This window comes from Aphelocoma coerulescens, unplaced genomic scaffold (genome assembly GCF_041296385.1).
Source record: "Aphelocoma coerulescens isolate FSJ_1873_10779 unplaced genomic scaffold, UR_Acoe_1.0 HiC_scaffold_105, whole genome shotgun sequence".
In the NCBI taxonomy this organism is placed as follows: domain Eukaryota; kingdom Metazoa; phylum Chordata; class Aves; order Passeriformes; family Corvidae; genus Aphelocoma; species Aphelocoma coerulescens.
Genome location: NW_027183467.1, coordinates 564,870 through 591,410, shown reverse-complemented (window position 1 = coordinate 591,410; position 26,541 = coordinate 564,870). Strand labels below are relative to the sequence as shown.

The 26,541-nt window shown below is 45.9% G+C and overlaps 1 protein-coding gene across 2 annotated transcripts; it reads left to right on the top strand.

Annotated features, from left to right (window-relative positions):
• Positions 1-1,529: 1,529 nt before the first annotated feature.
• DGAT2 (diacylglycerol O-acyltransferase 2) lies at positions 1,530-26,541 on the top strand. 2 transcript variants are annotated; one of them, XM_068998428.1, is made up of 8 exons: positions 1,530-1,645; positions 9,518-9,637; positions 10,602-10,709; positions 11,493-11,563; positions 18,982-19,186; positions 22,313-22,487; positions 24,148-24,350; positions 25,122-26,541. In XM_068998428.1, the coding sequence occupies exons 1-8, from the start codon at positions 1,606-1,608 to the stop codon at positions 25,274-25,276; spliced, it is 1,077 nt and encodes a 358-aa protein (XP_068854529.1). In that variant the 5' UTR covers positions 1,530-1,605; the 3' UTR covers positions 25,277-26,541. The 2 variants fall into 2 exon arrangements, with proteins under 2 accessions (XP_068854529.1, XP_068854530.1); XM_068998429.1 differs by lacking the exons at positions 1,530-1,645; positions 9,518-9,637 and adding an exon at positions 9,720-10,293.

Sequence of the window (26,541 nt, the reverse complement as noted above, 5' to 3'; positions counted from 1 at the left end):
TGGGAGGTGGGACAGATGGGTCTGTCCCCAGAAATCTCTTGGCAAGTGCAGCTACATTAAAACCTCGGTGCAAACCTAAATAACACCTTGTTTCTTATGGATCACTTGAACAGACCCTTAAACATGTTGTTAGAAGAAAATTAGGCTTGGTCAGCAGTTTGGACATTACCGGCAGGTTATCTTAATGAAAATGATACTTAATGAAACCATTAGAGCTTCTGTTAAGTTTTAAAGTTTTCATTAATTCCATTTTCATTAAAGTTCCTTTAAAAATTCATCCAAATGACTAAATTTTTCTCCTTTCTACCTTTTATCTTAATTTCATCATTCTTTCAGGAGCTAAGAACTCCCAAAGCCAACTGGGGAAAATAAAATCAGCCAAGAGTGGGGTGGGAGAGCATTTGAACAAGAAGAGGGCCATAATGTCTTAAACAGCCCATCACTAGTAGAGGCATGAGGTGATCCCCTCCCCACCAATGGCAGGGGAGAATGGATTGAGAGCAGCCCTGAAAAGGAGGACTTGGGGGTGCTGGTGGACAAGAAACAGAACATGCCCCAGCCATGTGCTCTGCCAGCCCAGAAGCCCCTGTGTGCTGGGCTGATCACACAGTATGGGCAGCAGCAGAGGGATGATTTTGCCCCTCTGCCCCACTCTGGTGAGACCCCACCTATAGAGCTGCCTCCAGCTCAGGGGTCCAGCATCAGAACGACATGGAGCTGCTGGAGCGTGTCCAGAGGAGGCCATGGAGATGCTCTGAGGGCTGGAGCCCCTCTGCTCTAGAGACAGGCTGGGAGAGCTGGGGGTGTTCAGCCTGGACAAGAGAAGACTCTGGGGAGACCTTAGAGCTCGTCAGTGCCTAAAGGAGCTGCAAGAGAGCTGGAGAGGGACTTAGGACAAGGGCCTGGAGGGACAGGACAAGAGGGAATGGCTGGGAAGCCAGAGGACAGGGTTAGATGAGATATTTTGAAGAAATTCTTCCCTGTGAGTGTGGTGAGGCCCTGGCACAGGTTGCCCCGAGCAGCAGTGGCTGCCCCATCCCTGGAAGTGTTCAAGGGCAGGTAGGATACGGCTCAGAGAAACCTGGTCTAGTGGAAGGTGCTCCTGCCCTTGGCAGGTTGTTGGAAGTGGAGGAGCCTCAACGTTTGTTCCAATTCAAACGGTTCTGTGATTCTATAAAACAGAGAATGAAACAGCCTGTATAGGGGGCGAGCCCCTGCTTGGTCTCCCAGCTCCCAAATACCTATCCCATGCAGAAAGCTGCATCACCTGGGCCAACAGCGTCCCCCCACCCCCACGTCTCGGCTGAGAGACCCGGCAGTCGAGCCGAGTCGACTCGAGTCGAGTCGCGTCGCGTCGAGTCGAGTCGAGCCGAGTCAGGCCGGGCCCGGCCGGGCTGGGCTGGGCTGGGCTGGGCTCGCCCCGCCCCGCCCCTCCCCTCCCTCTCCTCCTCCTCGCCCCTCCCTCTCCTCCTCCTTCCCGGGCTATATATGGATACGCGGCGGGTGTCTCTTCTACTCGCTGGCTGCACCGGGGCTGGGGGCTGGGGGCTGGGGTGCCTTTCTCCATCCCATGGCCCTACCCGAGTTCTGACCACGCCTTCCACCATGAAGACCATCATCGCTGCCTATTCCGGGGTGCTCCGAGGTACCGGCGGGGCGGTGGGAAGGAGTGGAGATGAGCCCTGATGCCCGGAGGGGGATGCTGCGGTGCGGAGGAGCATTGCGGTGTTTCAAGGGCTGGGGTGGGAGCAGCACTGAAACACTCAGCTTTATGATATTCCCCATTTTTTTGGCCGCAGGGATGTTGTTCTAGGGCATTAAGCAGGGGGAAGAGCGATGTGCAATGGCGTGGAGGCAGCTGCAGCTTTTCTTGGGTTGAGGATTACAAGTCTCTGTGCAGCTTTTGTGTTTTAGAGAGCTCGGAGGCTCGGGCTGCGCTCCTGGGGCCGTTGGAAACGGCTCTGGTTGGTCTAAGTGAGTTTGCACCTTAGCAAAATGTGGGCGTGGGGCACTTGTGTATAAGCGAGTCCTTTTTTTCCCCTTTTTGTGATGGTAGGAAGAGAAGTGTAGTAGTTCTATCGCCACTCCGTGGCTGATAAAGTTTAGTCTCAGCCTTATTTTTATAGAATTATTTAGCTTGGAATAAGACCTCTTTATCAAGTCCAACTGTTCCATAATACTGTGTTCCCCACACCTACATCAACGGGAGAGGAGAAAAAGGGCAACATATTGCTAATTTTGTTGTCTTCTAATGAGGAGCTGAAGATTCAGTGCTCAGCAGGAGCTTTGTGGTAGCCAGTTCCTCCAAGTTTGCTTTTACAGCCCTTCGTGCTGGTCAAGTGACTTGTTGAGAGAAGTGGAATGGGTGTCAGTGCCTGACACCCGTTGTGGGCAGAGCTGCTGCAGACACTGAACACTTCCCTGCATACTGGAACATGTTGGTTAACGGCTTTGGAGAGACAGTATAGGAAATCACAAACCACAGGCTACCTTGCCTGCTTGTAAAGGCATCTCAAAGGATCTTGCAGGAATAAATTCAGCAAGTCTAAATGTTTTGCTGGATCGAATTTTGTATCCCTTCTGCAAGGATGCTTGTCTAGAGAAAGGTCAGGATTTCCAAACAGTGGGGGCTTTGTGTGAAAATGCACTTGGACAACGATTTACCCCGTGATTTGTGGAGGGTCCTCGAATGATTGCTCTGTGTTGTGGAAGGCTTTTTGCCCTCAAAAAGCAAACTGGTAATACCTCCTGGGATGAAGAGACCTGTGAAATGGCTTATTGATTAAGCAATCGTTAGCAGAGCTGAAAGGACATGAACCTCGTGAATTAACCCCTGAAGTCTTGCTTTTGCACTGTCCTGCCCAGTCCTGTATCTAGAGCTGCTGAGGCTCATCTCAGCCAGAAGGATTTTAGAGGTTGATCTGAAGGATCAGTTGTGAACCGACTGGGGAGAAGACCTGCATGTATTTCTTGTATTCAGCTCTGTTTCTTAAAATAACTTTGCTTGCTTGCACAACTAACAGAGGACAAGTTATGTTTTCAGTTGAGAGAGGTCATTTGAATTAGCAGCATCTGAACTGTTCAATTGAGAGTTAACTGCAACCTAAGTGCAGAGAATAAATAAATCAGGAACCTGTAAAATATGTAGGGTTGACCTGAGACCTTAGCGATCACCTTGCTGGCACTGGCATGTTAATGATAGATCTAGGACACATGCATAATTCAAAACGGAGTGTGGTTTAGGGACAGTGATTGGCCTCATCTCTGGATAATCCTGATTAGCAATGGAAAGCTGTCTTAACTCTCCTCAGGTCAGTTTTCCTCTGAGGCACCTCATGGGGATCCTGCAGTGATATTTGTGCTTTTTAACTTAATTCTTCGCGTGTTTCTGCCTGGGGAGATGGGGGAGGTTGCCTTGGTGACTGCGACATCCACCAACCCCTTGCCAGTGCTGTAGCCTGCCTGGGTAGGAAAGCACAGGACTGGCTTCAAAGCCGAGTCCAGGTGCCTCTCAGAGGAGCTCTGACTCGGGCTGGGTTTTGGGGATAGTGATGTGGGACCCTGCAGATCAAAACTGGCAGAGGTGGTGGAGAGGTTCATTCATGGGACCTCATGTACTGCTTGATCATGTTGGACAGCTTCTCCCACTACAGAGGATGTGTAGAACAAACCCACTAGACTTCTTTTTTTTATCTTACCTCCCTGAATATTTTTTTTTTCCAAGTATCATGCTTGTGCAAAGGGCTGACTTTGGGGTGAGTATGTGAATGGCTCATACTGTCCTTTAGTCTTATTGCTTTCCTGGCATCTGGTTTCATCCTGGTGATTGTGCATTTTGCCTGAATTAAGTCTTATCCTATTTTAAAGACAAGTAAAAAAAAAAAGAGTGCAGGCATCTGCCTCCATATCCATCCCTGTATATATGCAGAAGAATGTCCTTGGATATCAACCCAATATTGCAAAAATCAGAACAGGTCTTGGACCAATGCCTAGGGTTGGATAATGCTCTGAGACACCTGGTCAGGTAGGAGAGGTTGTGGTCTCCTGATCTTGACCTGCCTCACTTTGGCTATAGGATGCCTAGGAGGTATCCTCTTTGTGTTTGGCAGAGCAGCAAGGAGGTCTGTGTCATCCCTCTCTCCTGAGGAAAGATGCCAATATAGCTGGAACACTGAAAGGCTGTCCTGTGCTGAAGTGGCTTTTCTAATGTTGCCTCATCTGTCAAGTTTGGGATGAGGAAGATGATTTTGCTTAGCTTTACCTTGGAGTTAGCCTTACACTGCATGTGAGGTTTACCAGGCCTCAGTTCTGCTCTGAGGTGGGCAGCCTGGGAGCTCCTGTTTTGGGGGAACAGGATCACTGCTGGCTGCAATCAGGTGTTTTCTCTTGACAAAGTTGCTTGGGAGGTGGAGGTCTAGGCTTGCCCATATGAAACCCCTCTTTCAGAGCTCCCATGTGCTCTGGACACACTGATAAGCTGTAGTATGATGGGTCATTTTCTCTTATCCCGACCTGTTTAGTCTTGCTAACTTAAATCTAAGCTTGTTGGCTGGTCTGGGGCAGCTGGGTCTTAAGGTTACATCACTTTAACCTACATACAGCTGTGAGTGTGGAGACTAAGGGCCGAGTTTAGTACTGTGAGTAAATGCAGAACTAACACGAGAAATGTCATGACAGATTTGTTTATTGGGTCTGGAGAATCCCAGCTCCTTTCTAAAGGAGCTGATATAAATTTTTATTTGCATGTCCCTGTTAACAATGTTGTTGACTTCCAGTTGTAGACACACTGTACTGCAGATAATATGGGATTATTGAGTAGCTTCTTGGGACAGGAGCAAACTGTTCTAAAGCTGTGTACAGGGCAGGATAACTATACTCTGCTCTGGTTACTCATTAGTTTCTTAACAAATTTTTTTACTCTATAGTGAATATGTTTGTGCTTGGGGCACCCAAGTAAACCCACAACACAGAAGAATTTGTGTTGCTGAAGGGTTTTTACAGGTGTAGCAGCCTGCTATGTGGACTCCTGCTCTTGCATGGGAGGCTGAGTCCTGCTGAATATTCTAGTATTGGTCTGTTTATCTTATCTAGCTTTGTTATGCCTTCAATCTCAGCTCCTCTGCCAAATATGTAGCTCAAAATGTCCATTTGCAGCTTATGCTTTGATGGATCTAATATGGTTTTCCTCTAAATAAGACGTGTGAAGCAGTTTAATTCTTGGCTGAGAATTAACATGCTAATTGTCTGGAAAAGGTAGCAGATGAAGCTTGGCTTTAACAAGGTTTCAGTGTATTTTTAACTATATGTAACACTTGTACTTCCTCTCAGTAATTTCTTTGGCTGACTTTTCATTAAGTCCTGTCAGTTGGGTTTTTCTGGTGCCCAGGTGTGAAGTCCTGTTTACTTCCACTCTTGGGATCTTTGATTCTGCTTCCCTGCCTGTATACATGTTGTTTGTGTAATTTATCTGAAATAAACTGTGCTGGAAGAGCATCAGATGCTGAGTCTGTATTGCAGGAGTCAAATGCTTGGTCAAACTATTTGCTGACTCCAGGATCTCCTTGGTAGCAACTCCTGCATTTGATATTTAATGGAATTAAATGATAAAAGTGTAGTGAGCCCATCACCAGTTGCAGGATAGCTGGCTAATGTCCCTGAGCTTCCTTGGAAGCCTGCAGATGGCTGCCATCTCTGAGCAGCAGGGACGTCTCCTGGAGAAGTTGCTACTCTGTCCCTCATGACAAGGAACATCCTTGAGAGCCATGCATGGCTTAGTGCAGGGAGTATCCCATCAGTTCTCCAGGGAGTGGGCTGCAGTGTGATCTGGGGTGCTTAGGATCTCATCTGAGATGAGGAAACCTCTTGGTAAAGTATGTCCTGTGTAGACATGGTTTGCCAAGGCTGACCCCAACAGTCATGGAATGGCTTGGGTTAGAAGGGATCTTAATGATCTTAAGGATCCCCAGTCAGGCTTTCCAGTTCTAGAACAGGTATCCTGGAAAATGCTCCAGGGACTGTGCTGCATGGCCAGTACAGGACAAGCTACTATCTTCAGCAGTAGAAGATGGAGGTTTTGGGTTTCTTCAGGGTCCAGAATATTTCCTTAGGAAAAGACTGATAGAAGTGGATACTGCCTACGCCAGCATTTTGTATCCTTGTGCCTCAGAGTTAATTGTAGTTATGTCTACTGGACCCTTTTAAACTAGGTTATTAGGATAATCTGTTTCCTGAAAGTTAGAGAAAATGCCTTGGGTTTTTAGTATGTGAAGGGTGCTTGGTGTGGGTCCACAGGTGAGTCCTTAAGAGGAAGTATTTTCTCTAATGGACTGAACCCAAGTGCCACTGTTGGGTTATTCTTCTGTGACTGAGTGCCAACCCCCCTTTTCCTCCCCCCATTTCTGTTGACTTGTCAAAGCTCTTCTGCTGTGTCACTAGTAACTGGCCTGGTTTTCCAGAGCATGGAGGGTCTTTCCAAAAATGCTTCCTGGCCACTGAAGGTGAAAGGATGCTAGGTTTTCATGGGAGGTTGAATACACAGTGTCAGGTCTGACATGATGAACAGCAAGCTCAGGACTGTCTGGAAAGGTTTGTCTTGGCACTAAAATCTGTAAATGCCTGGTTGATGAAATGGGTTCATCTGGAGTCTGCAGGTTTGGTGCAAAGGTAGACCTGATGAACTTGCCAGGTGACTGACCATTCCCACAGCCCTTTCCTTTGCTATGGGGTGTCTTTAATTTCTTAACTGGGAATTAAATGTTAATATTCAGCCCATGGTAACTACTGAGTTTTCTGGTGTGGAGAATCTTGTTCTCTTTGAAGGATATCTTTGCTTTCAACAAATAACTGACCCAGGACACCACTTGTCCAAAGGCAGTGCTTAGAGCTGTCTGTCAAACCACTGCCTTTCCTCTGTCTGCAGAAGTTGAATTGTGAGCTTCATGTGGTTCGAAAAACAAGTTGACAGGTTGACTTGTGCTACCCAGTACTGGTCTATTTACAGGGCTGGCAATGCCTACAATTTGTTCAAACATCTAGAAAATGCCGAAGTACAAATTCTCATCTGGAGGGATAAACAGTTGTTCTCTTTGGGAAGAGGATAGGGATTTAGCTGATCCAAGGCTGGAGTGTTGGGTTTATGAAGCCAAAGAGGTTTGGTAGTGTAAATGCAGGTGTTAGAAGAAAAAAATTACATGGGACTGGGCTTTTATTGTTGTTGCAGCAGGGATTTCTGCAACATGTATAGACAGCAAGGCCCGTGGAAAGAAATAGGGACCGATTCTTGATAGATGTTTCAGAGTTTTATTCTCCAGCCGCATGGCTGGGGGACTGCAGAAGAACTGAGCAATCACGAGACAAGCAGGGGAACACAAAACAACCAATGGGGAACAAGATTGACCAGGGAGTAGGGAAACCCCGTAGGCCATGCCTCTACTCCAGGGTCCCCTCCCCCTGCACCCCATGCCAGGGGGGAGGAACCCCAACATATTGTGAGTCATAAATCATCTCCAAGACTTCTGGCTTGTTTTGAGGACATAGGCATAAGGCCAGAGACACCACTATTGCTAAAATCTTTCTTTAAACTAGTATCTGGTAATCCAGTCTACATCAAGTCTGTCCATGTGCAATTTTGTAAGATTTTTGGGACAGCAAGTTCCTGGAGCTGTGGCCCCTTGGCAAGAATTGAGCAACCTGGTCTAGTGGAAATACTCCTGCCCATGGCAGGACATTGGATTGAGATGAGCTGTAAATGTCTCTTTGAGTACATACCATTCCAAACCCAAAGATTTCTTTTACCCTTGAACAGGCAACTGGCTTTGTAGAAAAATGGGGTGGAGTTTATCCCTCACCCCCCATTTGGGGATTTACTGCTAGATTTTACAGCATGGGATTTCTGAATCTCAGTGCTTAGATACTCTAGTGTGGCGAATCAATGCATGGTGACAGTTTAACTCAACATATTCTCCTGTCTCACCGCAGAAACAGGAGAACTACTTGCTGGATTCATTCTTAATACTGCAGTATATTATCTTGTAAAGTACTGCCTCTAGCTCCTACTTCAAGCTAGATGAGTGCTGTAGGTTTCAGTTTACTGGCAGTTGTAGTGGTACGATCTATCCCAGCCTAAAACTTGGTCTGCTTAGAGTAATTAATGCCCAACCCACTGCTGGGATTGTCCATGTAAGATGGACTAAGCAGAACCAAGGGTCTGAACTAGGTGGTCTGGCTCTAGATTTAGACTGCAGCCTTTGGTGTGGCTCCCCCCGAATGCTGCCAGGGATGAGGCATCTGTGTTTCACCACCCTCATAGTAAAAAACTTCTTTCTTATCTAATCTAAACTGACCCTCATTCCTATGAAACAGATCCTTTACATATTTAAAGGATGTGTCAGTGAGAGTGTCTTTGTAGAAGCTACCAAAAATCCTAGTGCCTGCTTATACCTAGAGAAGCTATTTTCAATCACTTTCATTTGACTGAGTGTGAACACTTGCTATGGTATTACCACTAGCAGGGTCATATCTCATCAGCAAGGACCAAACCTCTTCAATGTAATAGCTTCTTTCATAGTCCTTCTAATAAAAGGCTGATCCTTAAACACAAAAGGAAATATGTAAATATATTTGCTTTGTATTTTGGCCAGTTATTACGGTGCTTGTAAATAAAGTAATGAAGAAAAGTGAAGGAAGACCCACTTGCAAGTGCTTCTTTCTGGAGGCTGTTGAATATATTGTCAAGAGCTGCAGTGAGTGGTTTCTCATATAGAAAGCAAGTCTTTTACTTCAGTGTTTTACCCACTTTTGGTTTTCTCCCCACTTGAATATCTTAAGCTTCTTCAAGAGTGGCTTTCAGCTCCTTCCTTCTTATTTACTGCTTTAGGATTGCTGATAGTTTTCCTTACTCATAGAACTGTGGATCCTCAGGGCTGTATACTGAGGTGTTGCTCAACCAGCCCTTGGGCTGTGCTGAGTAAGGCTGGAGCACAGAGCTTACCTTGAACAGCACTGGGAGCTGTGCAACAGGCCTTGTGAAGGATGGATGAGAACAGCTCAGACCACAGCCTGGTGTCTGCTTGTGTGTGGTTTGAGGCAGCTGATCTTTATCTTATTGTGAGGTCATGGGGTTCCCTCTTACCAAACACCACTTCGAGGAACTGGCAGTTTGAGGTGAGGGTATGTGTTGGGAACATGTGTTAACATCCTCTGCATTTTTATGGTCAAGTGAACAGAGGCTTGCTCAGGTGGGAACTGGTGGTTACCCATTAATCCCTTTCAGTATTCTGAAAAAAGCTGGATGTTTGCAGATGGCAATCCTTCCTCTTCCAGGATGCTCAAACTCGATGAAAAATATTAGTTTTTAGCAAGCCTTTCTCTAAAAGCGAGCTGCACATTTATCTAAAAAATCTTATAAAAAAAAGTTGAACTTGATGATCCTTCCTTTTATGATTCTATTTGAAAGGAAAAGTATTGTTACCTTTGCTCAGTATGCAAATGTAACTGTATTTTTTTTTTCTTTCCTTAGGCACAGGATCGAACATTCTTTCTGCTCTGCAGGATTTGTTCTGGCTATTGAAATCCAAAGTAGAGAAACAACTCCAAATCATCTCTGTGCTGCAATGGGTTCTCACTTTCCTTATAATGGGTAACAGCTTTTGGCCTAAAGCAAAGGGGTTTGGCTGTAATTCTGGAAAAATTTTAATGCAAAAATGTTAACTTTTACATAAGCATTAATTACTGGATGTGTACTGCAGCAGGGTAGTTCCTGGGGTGCGTGGTTATTATAAAAGTTACATTGATATTTTCAACAATAAATGAATTTTCCTGGCTCTAGAAACTCCTAAGAGCTATGGGAAGACTGACTGATGTTTAGCTCATGTCTGTCTACCGTGCAAATGAGGCTGAAACAATTGGAAATGTCTTACCTGGATCATTCATGGGAATATCCACAGAGATTTCTTAGAAGTAGCTGGTAACTGATGTGATTGTGACAGGAATGCCTTCCTCTTGGCTTGGTCTCCTTCCAGGAGGTACCAGAGATGGGCAAGAAGTGGTTGTGTTAGACCAGTAAAAGAGTAAAGCCTGTTTCTCCCTGGGTACTTGGATTATGTGAAACCTTGGGCTGCTCTGCTCCACTGGATTGTTAATAATTAAACTGGAGAATAACTGCACTCAGCATCTGTCTCACTGTACCTTCCCAATTCAGTTTGTGCTAAAATGGCAATGTCACTTGTAGGTGGGATCCTTGGCACCCTGCTGGGATGGATGGCTGATGTAGAACTGGTGTAACCTGTGGAAGATGTATGTAACTGTGGGGAAAAAACCCTTGATGTGAGCCACAAAGACATCTTGGTGTTCATCAAGTCTGGTGAAGCAGCTGCCCTACTTGGAGATATGAGAGATGCCTAGAGGCACCATTAAGGGGAGGTTGAGGTTTTCCAGAGCTCTAGAGGAAGCTGCCTCAGCCCTACATAAGGGGTTTTTAGACAAATCCAATTTGATTGAGGATTAATGACATCAGGCTTTGACATAGATTCAAAAGGCAAGGGGTGTAAATGGTGACCAAAACCTGATGCAACCTTGTTTTCTTCTTTCTTGCACCTCTCCAGGTATTGCTTGCACTTTAATCCTCATGTACATACTGTGCACAGATTGCTGGGCGATTGCTGCTCTATATTTAGCCTGGCTCGTATTTGACTGGAATACACCAAAAAAAGGTAAATATTACAGAACAGATCATTGCTGTTAAAGTGTCCCTGTCTCCATATTTGGACAAAGAAGCACTTCCTTAAAATGGATGACTTCTCTTCTTAGTGGGACTTGGCTGAATCACTGACCAAAAGCATTATTCAGTGAAGCATTTAAATGTCAGCCCTTGGTACTGCAGGTTTTATTGATGCTGAGGGCAATACAAAATTAACATTCACTAATATCTTGCCATTGCCGGCTTTTACTAGCGTAAGGCACAGGTTCTTTCTGTAGTTCAGAAAGATCTAAAGATTCAAGACCTTGCTGTCCTCTCCAGCTCTTGCAAGGTTCAGATTAAGATGTAGCTCCTCTATGGAGTCAGTGTTGCTGCAACTTAAGCAGAAGACTTTATTTCAGAAAAAAAAAAACAACCCTGTAGAAGCCAGCAATGGGAACCAGCAGTGGTGACAAGCTTTGGCAACTGCTTTTATAGCCAGATTAGCACAGTTCTCCATGGCCTCAAGATGACTGAAATCATCCAGGATTTTGGCCTTTCCCAAAGGTTGAATCTGAATGTTTATAGTTTGAATGGTAGAGTTGTCTACTGTGAATTTGTAGTCAGGCCTTAATTTCCTTGAAGTACCTTATATTCAGAGCGTGCACTGATTCCAGTGAATGATGCAGGTGTCCCACTTGGAGGAATGAAAGTGTTGATTTCTCTAGTGAGACAGCAAATGCTGAAGTCCTCTAGGCTTTTTGATGGACAACCATGTGGAAAGAGCTTTAAAAACATGATTCATTTTTCTCAACAGGGGGAAGAAGATCCCAGTGGGTGAGAAACTGGGCTATATGGAGGTACTTCAGGGATTATTTTCCAATAAGAGTAAGTAAAAGTTTAAGTGTATACCCCGGGATTTAACTGCTTCAGTGCCTTGTTGTACTGGCACTAGTCTATCTGTGACGCTGAACCATAAGCAGGACATGGCTCAGTTACCATTGCCATACCATTGCTGCTTGTGGCAGCTGTGGTTAGAAAGTCTGAAATGTATCACCAGTGGTGGCAAAGTGATTGCCAGAAGCTTCTGTTTCTAGTGGTCTTATCAGATTTCTGGAGGCAATCTGCAATCCTTGTTCATCTCTCCAGCTTCTGGAGACACTGGCACAGGTTGTCCCGACAAGTGGTGGCTGCCTCATCCCTCAAAGTGTTCAAAGCCAGGCTGGATGGGGCGTGGAGCAGCCTGGTTTAGTGGAAAGTGTCTCTGTGCGTGGGAGGGAATTGGATGATCTTTAAAGTTCCTTCCAATGCAAATCACTCTGTGATTCTCTTCTGTGCAGCAGCAGAGTCCTGTGTAATGCCTGACCCTAACACTGTTCCCCTCTCATAAATCATAAAATCTAGCCCAGTTCTCCAGTAACACTTCTGCTCTGGGATGTATTGGGCCAGCGTATCTGGGACCCCTGTGCACCAAAAGTCTTAGCACTTCTCAGGGAGCAGTGAAATTTGTTCTCAAGTCTGTTTGCTTCAGAGAAGGGGGTTTTCCAGCAGTGGAAATAGCTTCAATTCTCTAGCTTGTAACTTGCTCACCACATACTTGTATTTTTCCTGCTGGTTCAGACATGTTGCAGAAAGAGGACAGGGCTGCCAGGCTGCTCTGGGACTGCAGAATTAGCTGGATGACTTGGAAGGGAGCAGGGGTCAAATCTGGCGAGGAGGAAACTCGATCCTCTTTGGAAGGGCACACAGCTGAAAGGACTATTATGTAAGGTTGTTGGCAAGTTTTATTCAGCTTGAGTATGAGGGAGGGACTTTGATACGGCTTTTGAGCTACCTATCCCAAAGATAGTCCAGCCTCAGAAAGGAACAGGGAATCCAATTCCAGCAGGATGCCAAAGCGGCTTAGACTGCATTCTTCCTTTGCAAAGTCACTTGAACTCTCAGGGTGCCTGAATGTGCTGCTGGTGAACAAGCCTTTTGTTGTACTCTTAGAAACATAGAACCATTTAGGTTGGAAAAGACCTTTAAGAGCAAGTCTGACCATTAACCCAGCACTGCCAAGTCCACCATGAAACTTGCTGTTGTTAACAGGTAATTCTTGGCAAGCCTAAGTGTACATGGAAAAATTCACTATGCCTGTACAGGCTGGAAGTCAGCCTAGGTCTCATGGCTGACAGAGAACTGAGCAGGTTCTGCTGTTGAAGATGGGTGTCAGATGTGTTGTGTTTTAGTACCAAGTCCTCAGTGCTGCACTAAACGTTGCTGCCTTCGATATTGCTGAAATGGGCTCTGTTATCCTGGTGACTTGATTCCAAAGTGTCACCTGTAGTGCTGGTTCTGCTGTTTCATCATTCCTTTAATGGCACACTTACTGTCTTCATGGAAACATGCTCTGCAGAAGCCCTGCAGGTCAGATCCACTGTGGATATTAAAAGTGTCAAACAGCTGGCTTGTTTAAGTAGGTTTAGAGATGAGATGGGGTAGATAAACTAAACTTTGCAGCAGTTTTTAGGTAAATACTTGCTAGTTCACATGGCCCATTTATGAGAACCCCTTATGGGTTTCACCTTTGCTACTAAGGAGGAGGAGTTGTGCAAGGTTTATGGAGCCCACTGGTAGTTCACATGCAAAGGGCAGAACATGAGGGCTGACAGCTGGGAGATGACTCCTGCATGTGTTTTGGGGGAACAGCCAGCTGGCTGCAGGGTTGGTAAAAGCTGCTATAGGGATCTTAGGGCAGAGAGGTGCTAGAGGTGGTTTTCTGCAGTTATGGGACTGATCTTACAGCATGAACAATGGATAATATCTCTGGGTATTAGGAATGGTACCAAGAACCAGAATGTCTTGGGCTTGAGTTTGCTAAGAGCATGGGAACTCCTGGGTTAAACTAGTTACCTGTTCTTGGTCAAGAGGGAGATGGGTCTACAGAGGATCACTTGTTTAAATGTTCTCTCTGCAAAAATCCCTTTTACTGGATCCTGATCTGTGTAATGGCTCAGCAGGGTTTGGTTTGTGTCCCTGGCTCATGGTTTGTCAGGGCAGTCCTCTGCTGCATGTGCCTCGTCCTCTGCCATGTGTCCACTGAGCACTGCAGGGATGGATCACACCAGTTGCAGTCTCACTGGTGGCATTTGTAATGCTGAACTTGGCTCCTGCAAAGTCTGCACATAGAGCTGTGGTAGCTGCATCCATACCTGCACAGGTACCACATGTGTTGGGCTATCAGCTCAGATTTAATTCATAGAATCACAGTACAGTTGGAAGGGACCTTAAAGCTCATTTCATTCCACCCCTCTGCCATGGTCAGGGACACCTTCCATTAGACCAGGTTATTTCAAGCCCTGTCCAACCTGGCCTAGAGCACTTCCAGGGATAGGGCAGCTACAGCTTCTTTTGGCAACCTGTGACAGGGAAGAATGTCTTTGTCTTTGGCTTGCTGTATTAGAGTAGCTGCATGAGACTCAAGCTCTGTTTTGATGTTTGTGCTGATTAGGCTGGTCTCACTGGAGTCAGCAGTGCCTCCCAGCCTGAAACACCAGAACTATTGTACCCATACCTGCAGATAGGTGGTCATGTTTTGTTAATACCAGGAGGATTTGGAAAGCAGCCTGAATCTGGCTCAGTTATTCAGCATGAGCAGTGGTTGGCCACATTCTCTGGGGCTTCATGCAGCTGCTCTAACAGTAATAAGCTATTTTAGGGCACTAGAAGCTTAAATTTGCTGGTTAATGGCTGGCCTCGTAAATAGTGCTTTAAGCTAAGCAGTGCATGAAGCAGCTGAGGAACATTCCAGTGAGCTGAGTCCTGGACCTGAAGCGACAGGTGAAGCCCAAGCCCTTGCAGGTGTATGCATGGTGCTGGACTGGAGCAGACAGATCTCAGCAGCCTCCTGAGCACATATGGCTGATCTGAGAATGTCATGCTGGGAGTGCCATGATTTAAAGGTTTTATTTAGGTAAAGAAGCTGTTACCTGAGCATGTGAGCATCTCCATGTGCAATAGGGCTCCAGGTATCCAGGGCTGCAGACCTTTGCCTCACCTTTGTCAGGCTGTGAGCACTTCAGGTGTGTGGAGGGAGACCCACTGACTGCAGTGGGAGAGTGGGCATCTGGCCAGAGCAGGAATTGCTGCTAAAAGTGTCTTTTTCTTTTTCTTTTTTTTTTCAATTTTTCTTGTATTCTGTGTCTTGGCTAGCTTCCTGGAAAAGCTCCTCCTTAATTGTTGTATGTGAGTTACAGAATGGAAATAGAGGGGTTTGATTGCTGTGTCCTAACCTAGTGTAGTGGAAGGCATTCCAGCCCATGACAGGGGGTTAGAACAAGTTGAGCTTTAATGTCCCTTCCAACCCAAATCATTCTGTGAATTTGTGATGTATATAATACTGGGAGCCTCGTGGGGGGTCTTCAGGTCCTGGCTTGCACTGCTGGGAAGGTAAGATGATTTCTTCCATAGTGTTGCTGGGTGTGATGCAGCTAATTGCGGTTTTTGGGTTGTTTTGCAAGCTTACGTGCTCATGAGAGCTGCTGCTTGGATCCTGCAGGATGAGCTCTAGTTTTCTGCTCTCTGCATGCTTCCATAGTCAGTGCTGCTCAGCTCCCATCCAAACAACTGATTTTTGTCCTGCTCTTTGGCTCCTGGTGCTGAGCAGCAGTAGTTCTGCAGTCCCCTTTCTCCTCTACTGAATGTGCCACTGTTCCTACAAATAAAATTGACAATATGGTTCTTTAGCTGTATCTGGCACTCAAATATTAACACTTGTTTTCTTTACACTATTGCACTGGCTTACTGCTTCTATAGGCTGGCTTAGGTCTGTGCAAAGAAATCTGTTATTATTAGACAGGTGGATGAACTTTGCTCCCAGAGAAACAGGTTTGGTCTCTTAACAGCAACTGGGAACAGGTGTTAGTGCAATAGGGTGAAGGTTCAGCTTCACTCCCAGTACTGATTGTCCAGCTGCGATGCAGCAAGGATGTGCTGTCTCTGCCTTATCATGGGAGCACTGAGGCTCCAAAGAGCTGTGTGGGATTGGAGAAGACCTTGAAGGCAAAAGGAAAAAACTGCTGGAGTTTCAGAACAGAGTTGCAATAGTGTTCAGTGACAACTACAGGAATTCCTTGGGGCAACCTGGTAACACAGTTTGCTTCTCAAGGGGAGACATTCAAAGAACCAGCAGTGAGGGATCAGCCTCCTGAAGAGAGCTTCAGGCATGGAATTATAGAATGGTTTGGGTTGGAAGGGACCTTTAAATGCACTGTAGTTCCAAAGCCCCATCTTGTGCACTTCACTGTCTTCACTCTTGCTGGAGTCTAAAAATAAGTGATTTACAGTACTTCAAAAATTCCTGCTTCTAGATTAAATTTAGGGAGAGATGAAGGTGTTGGCAGGTCAGACCCTCTTGAGGCTGAGTGTGCATTAGCAGATTCAAGACCTCTACTTGAAAAGAAGTGCCTAGCCCTGTCTGATGTCTGTTAGTCTTAGGTTCCCTGGCTTGACTTGAGTGGAAGAACACATAGAATCACTAAGGTTGGAAAAGACCTTGAAGACTGAGTCCAACTATTCCAGTGCCTTTTGGGAAATTTTTCCCTAATACCTAATCTAAACCTCCCTTGGTGCTACTTGAGGCTGTGTCCTCTTGTCTTGTCACTTCTTACCTGGCAGAAGAGACTGACCCTCATCTGCACCCTCCATGTTTACCTTCTGTGAGCCCCTGTGTTGTGGGACAGGTGTAGAGGGCAGTGGCAGCCTGCATGGGACAAACAGGGGAAAAGCATATATGTATGAATCCCAGGCTAAATCTTAGCCCTTCTCCCTTGCTGTTGGTGAGTTGGATCCTGCATACCCCTTGCCCACCTCCTGCAGTGGTGTGGGTGATCGATTGTCATGGGTATTGCCAACCCTATGGCTCCATAACAGGAGCTCTTGGAAAACAACCACAGCAATAAGACTGCAGCTTGGCTGGGGCTCCTATGAGGTATCCAAGCAATGGGCTCCACTGGGATCTGGGTGTCCTTGCATGTGGTGTAGGGGCTGGAGCAGGAGAATTCTTCTGTATGTGTGGCTCTGCCAAGATCAACATGCAGATGTCTCGTGCTCCAGAATGACAAGGACAAACCCTGTTTCAGCTGTCTTATAAAGGAGCTGTGCTTGGTGCAGGAGAGATAAGAGGCTTGGAAATCACCACCTTGCTCTGACAGGAGCTTTAAGGAGGAGTGTCTGCTACTTGTCCAGCCAAGCAACATGTGTCTGTATCTACCAGGCCTGGAGTCATAAACTCAGAATATTGTTTAGGTTGGAAAAGTCCTAGGATCATCAACTCCAACCATTCTGCCAGAAGTGCCAATCTCACCACTAATCCAGGTGCCACATCCACACAGCTTTTAACTCCCTCCAGGGATGGGGAGTCCACCGCTGCCCTTTGCAGCCTGTTGTAGAAGTCTCTCTACAACTGAGGAAGAGCTTATAGATGGAGCGGTTGCTTACCATATCGCTACTTTTTTTCCTGGACAGCAGTGTTTAGTCTGTAGTCTGTGATCCCTGTGTGTTGTAACTGGTCAAGGGGGCAGCCCTTCTACGCTGGGAAATGAAAGCATAGCCATCTGCTAATTGGGAAAGAAGGGAAAAGGGATTAAAGGATGACTTGGCGTGATATAGGCAGTGAGGCTCTGCAGAGCTGTTGCAACCACAAGCCGCTGTGCCCTCTTCCTGGAGCTCTACATGACCTCAAAGCCAGAGGAAATTGTGCTGAACCTGCTGCTGCATCGTGCCTGTATCGCAGCTGCTGTTTTAAATAGCACAGGAGCTGTAGCTTCATCTAGGGGCAAGGCTGAGAACAAGGAGGAGGGAATCAAGTTTCTTGGCATGCTGCTTTTGTGTGTTGCAATGGTACTTCAGCTCCCTGTAGCATGATCCAACAGAATGGACTTGTGTAGTGCCAAAACACTTCTTGTCCAAGGCAGTGGGGTGCGTAATGCTAGTGTGACATCTTGGAAATCTGGGGCATTTTTTTTTTCCCCTATGGGAACTGATGCAGAGTGGCCTTTGCATATGCAGTTTGAGAGATGGGGTGCCAAAGCTTCAACTTGTAGGTCTGAGAGCTGCTGGGGTCTTGCTGTTGGCAAAAAGTGGCACTGTTGCAGCCTGAAAAGAGGAGATTTTTAGATCAAATATTAGGAAGAGATTGACTCTTAGGGTAGTGAGGCCCTGGCACAGGTTACCCACAGAAGCTGTGGCTGCCTCATCCCTGGAAGTGTTCAAGGCCAGGTTGGACAGGGCTTGGAGCAACCTGATCTAGAGGAAGGTGTCTCTACTCATGGCAGAGGTTTGGAACTGGATGATCCTTAAGGTCCCTTCCAACACAAAGTATTCTAACATACAGGAAAAAAAAAGAAATTTGATCTCTATTTTTGTAGGATGATGCAGCAGCCCTGCTGTGTTTTGTGCTGTGTGCTCCCTCAGACTGCATGTGTACTGCCTGGGGAAGATGCTCTGACACATGGGATGCTGCTGCTACCTAAAGCTTCAAAAAAGCCCCCTCTGGCAGTATTGGTACCAGGGAATGGGTTGTTCCATGCTAGCTAAGACAATTGTAGAGAGTCTCCATGCTGTGCAAACAGAGGAGCAAATGGTTAGGAATATTGCACAGCCTGGAAACAATATGATCACAACTCCTAGAGCATGTCCTGCAGGAATCGGAGATGGCTTGAGGTGTCTCATTTACCCTTTGCCATGTAGGCCAGGGCAGAACCTCTTAAAAGGAGGGATTGTTTCCAGTGGTTACCACCCTTCTGCACATTTTCCCACTTGTAAGGTGGCCAACAGGCACATTAACTGGTTGGCTCTTTTTTCCAGGCATTTAGTGAACTTGCTTCTGCTATGAGACAGTGATGTTTATGTTCTTTCCCCCTCATACTGGGATGTGAGCCACTAATGTGCTGAGACAGGGCCTGGAAGGAGGCATAGCTGTGACTATAGGACTGAAGAACTTGGTTGGTTTGGGCAAGAGGTATGTAAGAATTCCTTAGGAAGGAGTAGAGAAGCAAAAGGCCCAGGCTGCAGCAACCCAAGCCCTATTCCTGCTTGGCTGGCAGGCTTCTTGTGTCTGAGATCAGCCTGTTTATCCTGCTCCCTCTGCTCGGGAGGCTGTTCCTACCAGAGCCTCTGAAATCCAGAAGCACCCATACATGAGCTCTTAGGCTGTTCTCCCTGGTGGGAAGAGAGACAAAACGTGGGGAATATGACTTTGTTTTGCTTCTCCCATTTTTACTTGAAAATATCCATCTTCAATTGAGCTCTTTTTTCTTTCCTAGCTGGTTAAAACCCACAATCTGCTGACCACCAGGAATTACATTTTTGGCTACCATCCACATGGCATCATGGGCTTGGGTGCCTTTTGCAACTTCAGCACAGAGGCCACAGGTGTCAGCCAGAAATTCCCTGGGATCCGACCGTACCTTGCTACCCTGGCTGGGAACTTCAGGATGCCCATACTGAGGGACTACTTAATGTCTGGTGGTAAGCACAATCATACTGTTCTATTTCTGCTCATGCCCTTGGCTCTGAGCTGTCTTCACCTCTTTCAAGTGAAAAGCTGTGTTGGAAGCTCAGGTAGCCACTTCCTGCTGGTAGTATCACCCAAACATTGCTTTCATGTAGTTGTCAAGAGGAAGCTATGAATACATGTGAGAAATCCTGTCTAGGGGAAGGTGTCCCTGTCCATGGCAGAGGGTTGGAACAGGGTGGTCTTTAAGGTCCCTTCCAACCAAAACCATTCTGTGATTCTGTGAATATGACTAGTTTGGGCTGCAGGGACTGCTGCTCCTCTGCGTTCATGCTTAACTCTAGGATACTCTTGTCCAAAGGCATAGTAAAGATATCTGACATCTGTAGTTGTAGAAGGTGAGACATGGAACAAAGTTGTCCAAGTTGTTGTTACAAGGTACAGGAAGAAGTTGCACTGACTGAAAATACTGAGTAACCATGGCCAGCTCAGCTCCTGGTCTCACTACCACATGACTTGTCACACATCTGTGTTTTGTGGTGGTGGTGGCTTCTGTCTCCACCCAACTGCACTGCTGGGTGCCTGCCAGGGTAAAGATTCTGAGGTATTGCATAGTTCCAGCTGTTCAGAGAGCCCCTTCCTTGAATGTATTCCTATAGATGGATCACACGGATTATGCAGTGATGTAAGTGTGCTGAATTACATTAACAGGTCTGTTTTAATGGAGTCCAGGATTTTAATGCTTGGGGCTTGTAAGTTATGACTGGGCAGAGGAAGCAGAGTTTAAAATATCAGTAAAGTGTTCTTGCACGGCCTGAGCTTCCTTTTTGGAGTGAGGATGCCTGTCAATTAGATAGAGATGAGGGAGTAATACAAAGACCATGAATTGAACAATCTAGTAACCTGTTTGCTGTTTCTGTAACTGATTCATCAATAAATGACTTTAAAACAGATATCTTAGTAAGTACCACGGCTGGGAAGATGATAGGAGTAGCTGTACCTGACTCTGACTTGTTAGAATTGACTATTTCTGAGATTACTGTCTTAACTAAGTGAGGGAGAGAAAGACTAACTGGATCTGGTGCAGAAAACATGTTTGTCCCTATCTAGAAAGGGCAGTATCTCAAGTTGGTTTTTATCTTCCTGTACTGATGTTAGTTGCTGTGTGAAGTCCATAATTTGGGAATTCACAGGACAGCAGCACATGGGAAGTTGGGATCTGATTTCCAGTCCGTCACATCTGCAAATTTAGTTGTTGCCTAAGTTTCCATGCAGCCTTTCTATATTTAAAAAAACTGTCTTCAATCTGCTCAGTATGACTGGCAGGCAAATCTTATGGCCAGCCAGAGCTGCTTTCTCCTTTTTGGAAGGAAGGTGGGAGTAAACACAAGCAATGTCATTGCTGGCTTGGCTATCCCTGAGTGTTGTGCTTCCTCCGTTCCTAGGACCTAATCAAGACTACAGGTGTGATGAAGTTAACCTTCTGAAAGCCATAATTTGTCTTCATTTTTCTATCCTAGAACTTAAGGGTGCTGATAAAAAGGCCTTAACATCACTTGGAAAGTACTGATAATTCCCTCAATCTTTTTCTCTGTGGATGAACCACTTCATGTGAAATTATAACAAATCCTAACACTGTACCAATACACACAGTTGGTTTACAAGTAGTAAGAATTCTTAATTTTACAGCCTATTAGAGGTTAAGGTATAGCAGGGATCATATAACGCATGAGGAGATTACCAGAAAAACCTGTATACTGTGTGAATGTGCTGAAGAGCAGAATTTATCTATTGCAACTTGTCTCCATGTCTCATTGCACTTTCTGAAGGAATGATTTGGTGCTTTGAGCAGCAGTAATCTCCTCCTTCTAACAAATGTGAAAGAGCTGAACATAAATCTGTTGCCAGGCCTGTGTAGCCAGCATGAGCCTTGGTGTGGAGAATGGGAGAAGGTTGAAAGTTGGAGCAGTGAGTATAACCTGAGCCTTTCATAGGAAAAAGAGTCACACTTGATCTGTTCCAAGTGTGGTCTGCTCTGTTCATATCTGGAGCTGGGATAGGTGATGACCCTGGTGCCCAGATAGACATCAAGGCTAGCAGACTTGTCCTGTCTAAGCCCCTGGGGCCTGTTCATCATTTAGTTCTTGGCTCAAGTAATGTGCAAAAAAAAATGGCCATGAGATGTGCAAAATCAGCTTCTAAGATTAAATAGTGTAATAGGGCAATGATCTAAAGTACTCAGATCAGATGTGTTGTGTGATGGGGATGTAAATGCTGGCATCTCACTTTTACTTTGCTTATTCTGGCCAAAAATGAGAGGCAGGAGCAAGCTTAGACACCAATTGTAGGATAAAAGCAAGAGTTTAAAGAGCAGACAGTCAAATTTCTTCACATTTTTAGAGCAATACAGAGGAAATTAAAGATGCTGTCTTGGGGTTTTCATTTCCCTGGAGTGCAGACTGATGCCTTAGGGCAGAGATTGCTTGCTAAAGCTGAAGGGAAGTCCTGCTCTTTCCAGTGCGGTATAGCAGGAAGGACCTTTCCAGACACTTTCCTCAGAGTGTGGACTTACGTAAACACACTGTCCCATACATCCTTTCCTTCCCAGGACAGCAAAGGATTGCAAGAGGTTCATGTTATTTCAGATCTGTCTTAAAGGTTTATCCATTTATTCTTTTGTATTACTAAAGTATGCTCCTGCATCTATTCTAGTACCTAATCTTGCTGAGGAATTGGTCAAAATCAGACACTTTTATCCATCAAAATAGCATAACTGCTTTCTTTCTCGCTAAAGGTAAACCAAATCCTACTGTAAAGTTTACATGGAGGGAGGATGTCTAACACCAATGCCTTTGATATCACTAGGTACAGAAAATCCTTGCTGAAGCCTTTTGATAAAGGGAAATTTTTGAGAGCTGATGTTTGTGGAGTTTATGACCAAGTCTAGTGCTGCCAGGTCTATGAACTGCTAGTTTAGTTAAGGAACAGGTTGCCTGCTAATACTACCCTCTCTGACCACAGGGAGGTTTGACATCTCAACTTGCAGTTGAGCCATAAACTTTGTGCTGTAAGTATGAGGAGATCCTGAAGTCACCAGCCAATCATGTAAAATGACCCTTGTGTCTGTCTCCTTGATCCAGGTATATGTCCTGTGAACCGTGATAGCATAGACTACATCTTGTCGAAGAATGGCAATGGCAATGCCATCATCATCGTGGTTGGAGGGGCAGCAGAGTCCCTGAACTGCACCCCAGGGAAGAACTCTGTGACACTGAAGAACCGGAAAGGATTTGTGAAACTGGCTCTACGGCATGGGTAAGGGGCAACCTCAATGCTGGAGCAGTACCGCTACCATGCAGAAGGTGCTTTTATGTGAACAACTTGGGCTAGGTGAAGATGTCCCTGCTCAATGCAGGGGGATAGGATTAGATAGCATTTAAAGGTCCCCTCCAGTCCAAACTATTCTGTGGTTGGTTCTGTTCCCTGAAGCAGCTGATACCTTGGAGGGATTCTCCTTTCTGCAGTTTTGCTGTGTTGTGTGGATGTTTGCCCAGAGTTCCAGGCATGAGTGTCCTTTAGCTTCTGCCCCTGAGCAAGGTACAGGGGTAGGGGGATCCCTGGGACAGCAGGAGGCTTCCAGGGCAAGGAGAGGCAGGTGTCAGTAACCTGCATGGGGTGATGACCTGTGCAGTCCCCCTGATCCCCATGTGTCTGAAAGGAGATGTCCATCAAAAATAGGAGTTGAGTATATATGGAAGCATGTCCAGTACCTGACTGCATAGTGTTCCCCAGGCATGTTGTCAGTACAATTCTCTTGTATGCCTTCAGAGTATATCTATTATGTCATGGCAAGTCTGGCTGGCTTATGTCAGTACCTTGTGCTGCAAAAAAACTTTTGGGCAATGTATCAGCAGCTGTGCAGCCTGGCAGAACACACAGCAGCAAGTGTGGGTGTCTCGGTTTGAAAGACAGGTGTCTGCTAAGGAAGGCAGAAGCCCCCCTTGAAGTGGCAGATATAACCCCTTTCCCCCTGAGTTATTATGATTTTGAAATCAAGGGTCTTTAGGCAAAGATGTGGGAAATAGGAATAACAGTTCTTTACTATATATATATTTATAGATAGATAGATAGATATATAACCAGTCGAACAAAACAACAACAACTATGACAATAACAGCAAACACAAACCCAGTCCCAGCCTTCTCGACTGTCAGGCTACTCCCCCTCGGGTGCAGTTCTGCTCGCAGCCAGCAGGGATCGCTGGCGGCTCCCGGTGAGCAGGGCAGGTGCGATGGTTCCCCCGCGGCTGCAGGGGGCGCTCCGGAGCGAGCTCGGGGATCACGCGGCACTGGCAGCCTGGTATCCCGGGGAAGGGTGGAACAAAGGCTTCACAAACCCTGGGCAGTCGATCTGGACTCGCGGAACAGCAGGCTGGAAATGGCAAGGCCGGAGCGGCAGGCACAAACACAAATCCTGGGTGGCAGACGAGATGTATCCAAAAGGGGAACCCCCCGGGGGCTCCAGGCAGGCAGGGTGAGCACGGCTACAGCGTAGCGAAGGCTCGAAGCAGCAGGGTGCAGGGCGGCCCCAGCCCCAGCCTCCAGCAGGGCAGGGAAAGCAGCCTTGGGATCCCGGTGTTGTTTCCAGCAGAGAGGAAAGACGCCGAAAAAAAACGGGAACCAGCAGCTCTTCCCTCCGCGGCTTCTCTCTCTAGACGCTGAGAGCGAACTCCCAACACGCCCAGGTGAAACAAAGAGTAGCCAGGCCCACCCCACCCCCAAAAACGGGGTGCTTTTGTCTTTCTTAAGTATGGTCATTTGTCTCCTAGCAACATGCATATGGGAGAAAATTCCTCTAACAGAAAAAAACTAGGACAAAACTAAAACCCCAACAGTGGGGCTCTCCAACTGTGGTCATATGAACACATATATGACAGTCCAGGGGGTGGGGTCCTGACATCTTTCTGTCTTTCTAGAGCGGACTTGGTTCCCGTCTACTCCTTTGGGGAGAATGAAGTGTACAAGCAGGTGATCTTTGAAGAGGGTTCCTGGGGAAGATGGGTTCAGAAGAAGTTCCAGAAGCACATTGGCTTTGCTCCATGCATCTTTCATGGCCGTGGCCTCTTCTCCTCTACCACCTGGGGGTTGTTACCTTACTCCAAGCCCATCACTACTGTTGGTAAGGTTTTGGTATAAACATGTAGTGTGCCTCTCTAGGTAGCAGAATACTTGAGTCTGTGCTGTACACCTGCTGTAGTTGGAGTCTTGGCTTTCCCTTCTATATAAAACCTTCCAGCAAAACTGAGAATGAGCTAGAAGAGTTTCCAGAGGTTACAAGCCTTCAATCGTGTTCTGCTTCTAGGCAGTCTTGCAAGAGAGCTCTTTCTGAGGGGAAGAGGCTGTAGCTCTACTTTCTTTGGCCTTGGGTAGCTAAAGTCAGAAGCAACCTGGCCCCCTGTGTTCCTGGAACTGGCCAGTGGGTTGCTGTCTGACAGCTGAATCTTAAAGCCAACTCTAAAACTTGCCTTTGAGTCTTCCAACCCAAAGCAGTGAGGCTTTGAGGGAAGGGGAAAAATGGTCAGCTTTGCTTTTGTGGTGTGTATAGGGGAATACATAAGAACTGACTCTTGGCTTCTGTTAATTGAGGAGGGATTTATCACTCTGCTGTAAAGGGAAGGGGGACTTCCCAGCCACCTTGGACAGTAGAGGCATTTGTGTAGCTAAAGCAAATCTGGTATTGCTGCAGATGTTATGTGGGTCCTTGTGGTGGGACAGTTATGCTTCAGAGCCTTGTAAAAACTGGGAGGAATCAGGCAAACCTCTGCTATAATGGCAAACTGTGCTGTGCCAGAATGGATGTGCTGAACTACGATAGCTGAGTCCATAGAGGACAAATATCCAGGTTGTGGAAGCATTTAATCTAATGTGGATTTGTCCCTTTTTTTATCAGTTGGAGAGCCCATCACCATCCCTAAAATCAATAATCCATCCCAGAAGGATGTGGACTTCTACCATAGCATATATGTGGACTCCCTGATCAAACTCTTTGACAAATACAAGAGCAAATTTGGCCTGCCAGAGACTGAGGTCTTGGAAGTCAACTGAAGGCACTGGCTCAGCAGCACCTCCTTCTTTCAGAACCAACAAATCTTTTCCAGGAGTCCACGTTGTCATTGTGTACTTGAAAGTGTGTGTGGGTGTATGTTTCCTTTAAAGCAAGTGTTTAAAGTATTGCTAGACCACTTTTAAAAATAATAAAGAAAGGCTTTGCTTTAGAGAAATCCCATTACAAACATATTTTTATACAAAAAAAGCACAACTCCTCATTGTTGGATTGTGAGGATTTGGATGGGGTAAATGACTGCCATTGTAATCTGCTATATAATGCTGTTGGATGACCAGCAATGGATTAGAAACATTCCTACAGATACTGTACCCACTAGCACAAGCTATTTTGGGAGAGTAGGATCCATCTGGTTTTCAACCTAAAAAGCAGCAGGTTGATTTGAGCAGCATGGCAGTTTTACAAGCATGTTGCACAAGAGCCCTGTTGACACAAGCTTATGTAGCACAAGGGTATTTCTGCTTAGGAGAAGCCCATTCTGAAAGTACAGTTGGGCTGCCAACCCCCTGGTGTGACATCTATGACAGATGATGCAGGAAACCAAGTGGGAAGAGTCAGGTGAACCTTGATCCATAGTGTAGTGGATGATTTTGTGGTTGTAATTTCACCAGTATATTTGAAATGTCAGTTTAGAAGCAGGTATGTCCCATGTGCAGAGGCTTGTAGCTGGAAATATGAGACTTCTTCATAGCCACACAGCTCCAAGGATAAGCTCTAGGAGCAGTGGGATGGTGCATTTGGGTAGCCCTGGTGCTGCAGACCTTTAGGGTAGCCCACAGAGGGAAAATGCAGTGGGACTGTTGATGCAAGCGCTTTGGATCCCAGAAGTATTTGGGGAAGTCTAGAAGTAACTTCTGGCCAAAGACGGCTTCTAATTACTCCATCCAGTGAATGTAAAGGAGTAGCCTTTGCACACATAGGGTCTAAAGTGAGCTACTCTTAAAAGTATTTATAAAATGTTTATGTGGATGTTAACACTGCTTGTAGTGAGATTTCTTCAGAGTACAGTTTATGTATAAACCTGAAACATTGCACTACTTGCATGTCTGACCTGCCTTTTCAACCATTCAGTTGAGTGTATCTTGAGCTCTAAAATGTGCCTTTCTTCCATGCAAGAGGATGGTACTTCACATTCCTGGAATCTTGCCTCTAAAGACAAATGTTCATCTGTCATATTTGATAGATTATTGTATTACAGAGTATAAATTTTTGTACAAATTTCTAGAAATAAACTTGGGCAAAAATA

What these genes read in the sequence shown, in the direction of transcription:
- DGAT2 (XM_068998428.1), top strand. Translation starts at nt 1,606, where the DNA reads ATGAAGACCATCATCGCTGCCTATTCCGGGGTGCTCCGAG. An exon ending in CTGGAATACACCAAAAAAAG is followed by an intron (nt 10,710 to 11,492) that starts GTAAATATTACA and finishes TTTTCTCAACAG; the next exon opens with GGGGAAGAAGATCCCAGTGG. An exon ending in GGGATTATTTTCCAATAAGA is followed by an intron (nt 11,564 to 18,981) that starts GTAAGTAAAAGT and finishes TTTCTTTCCTAG; the next exon opens with CTGGTTAAAACCCACAATCT.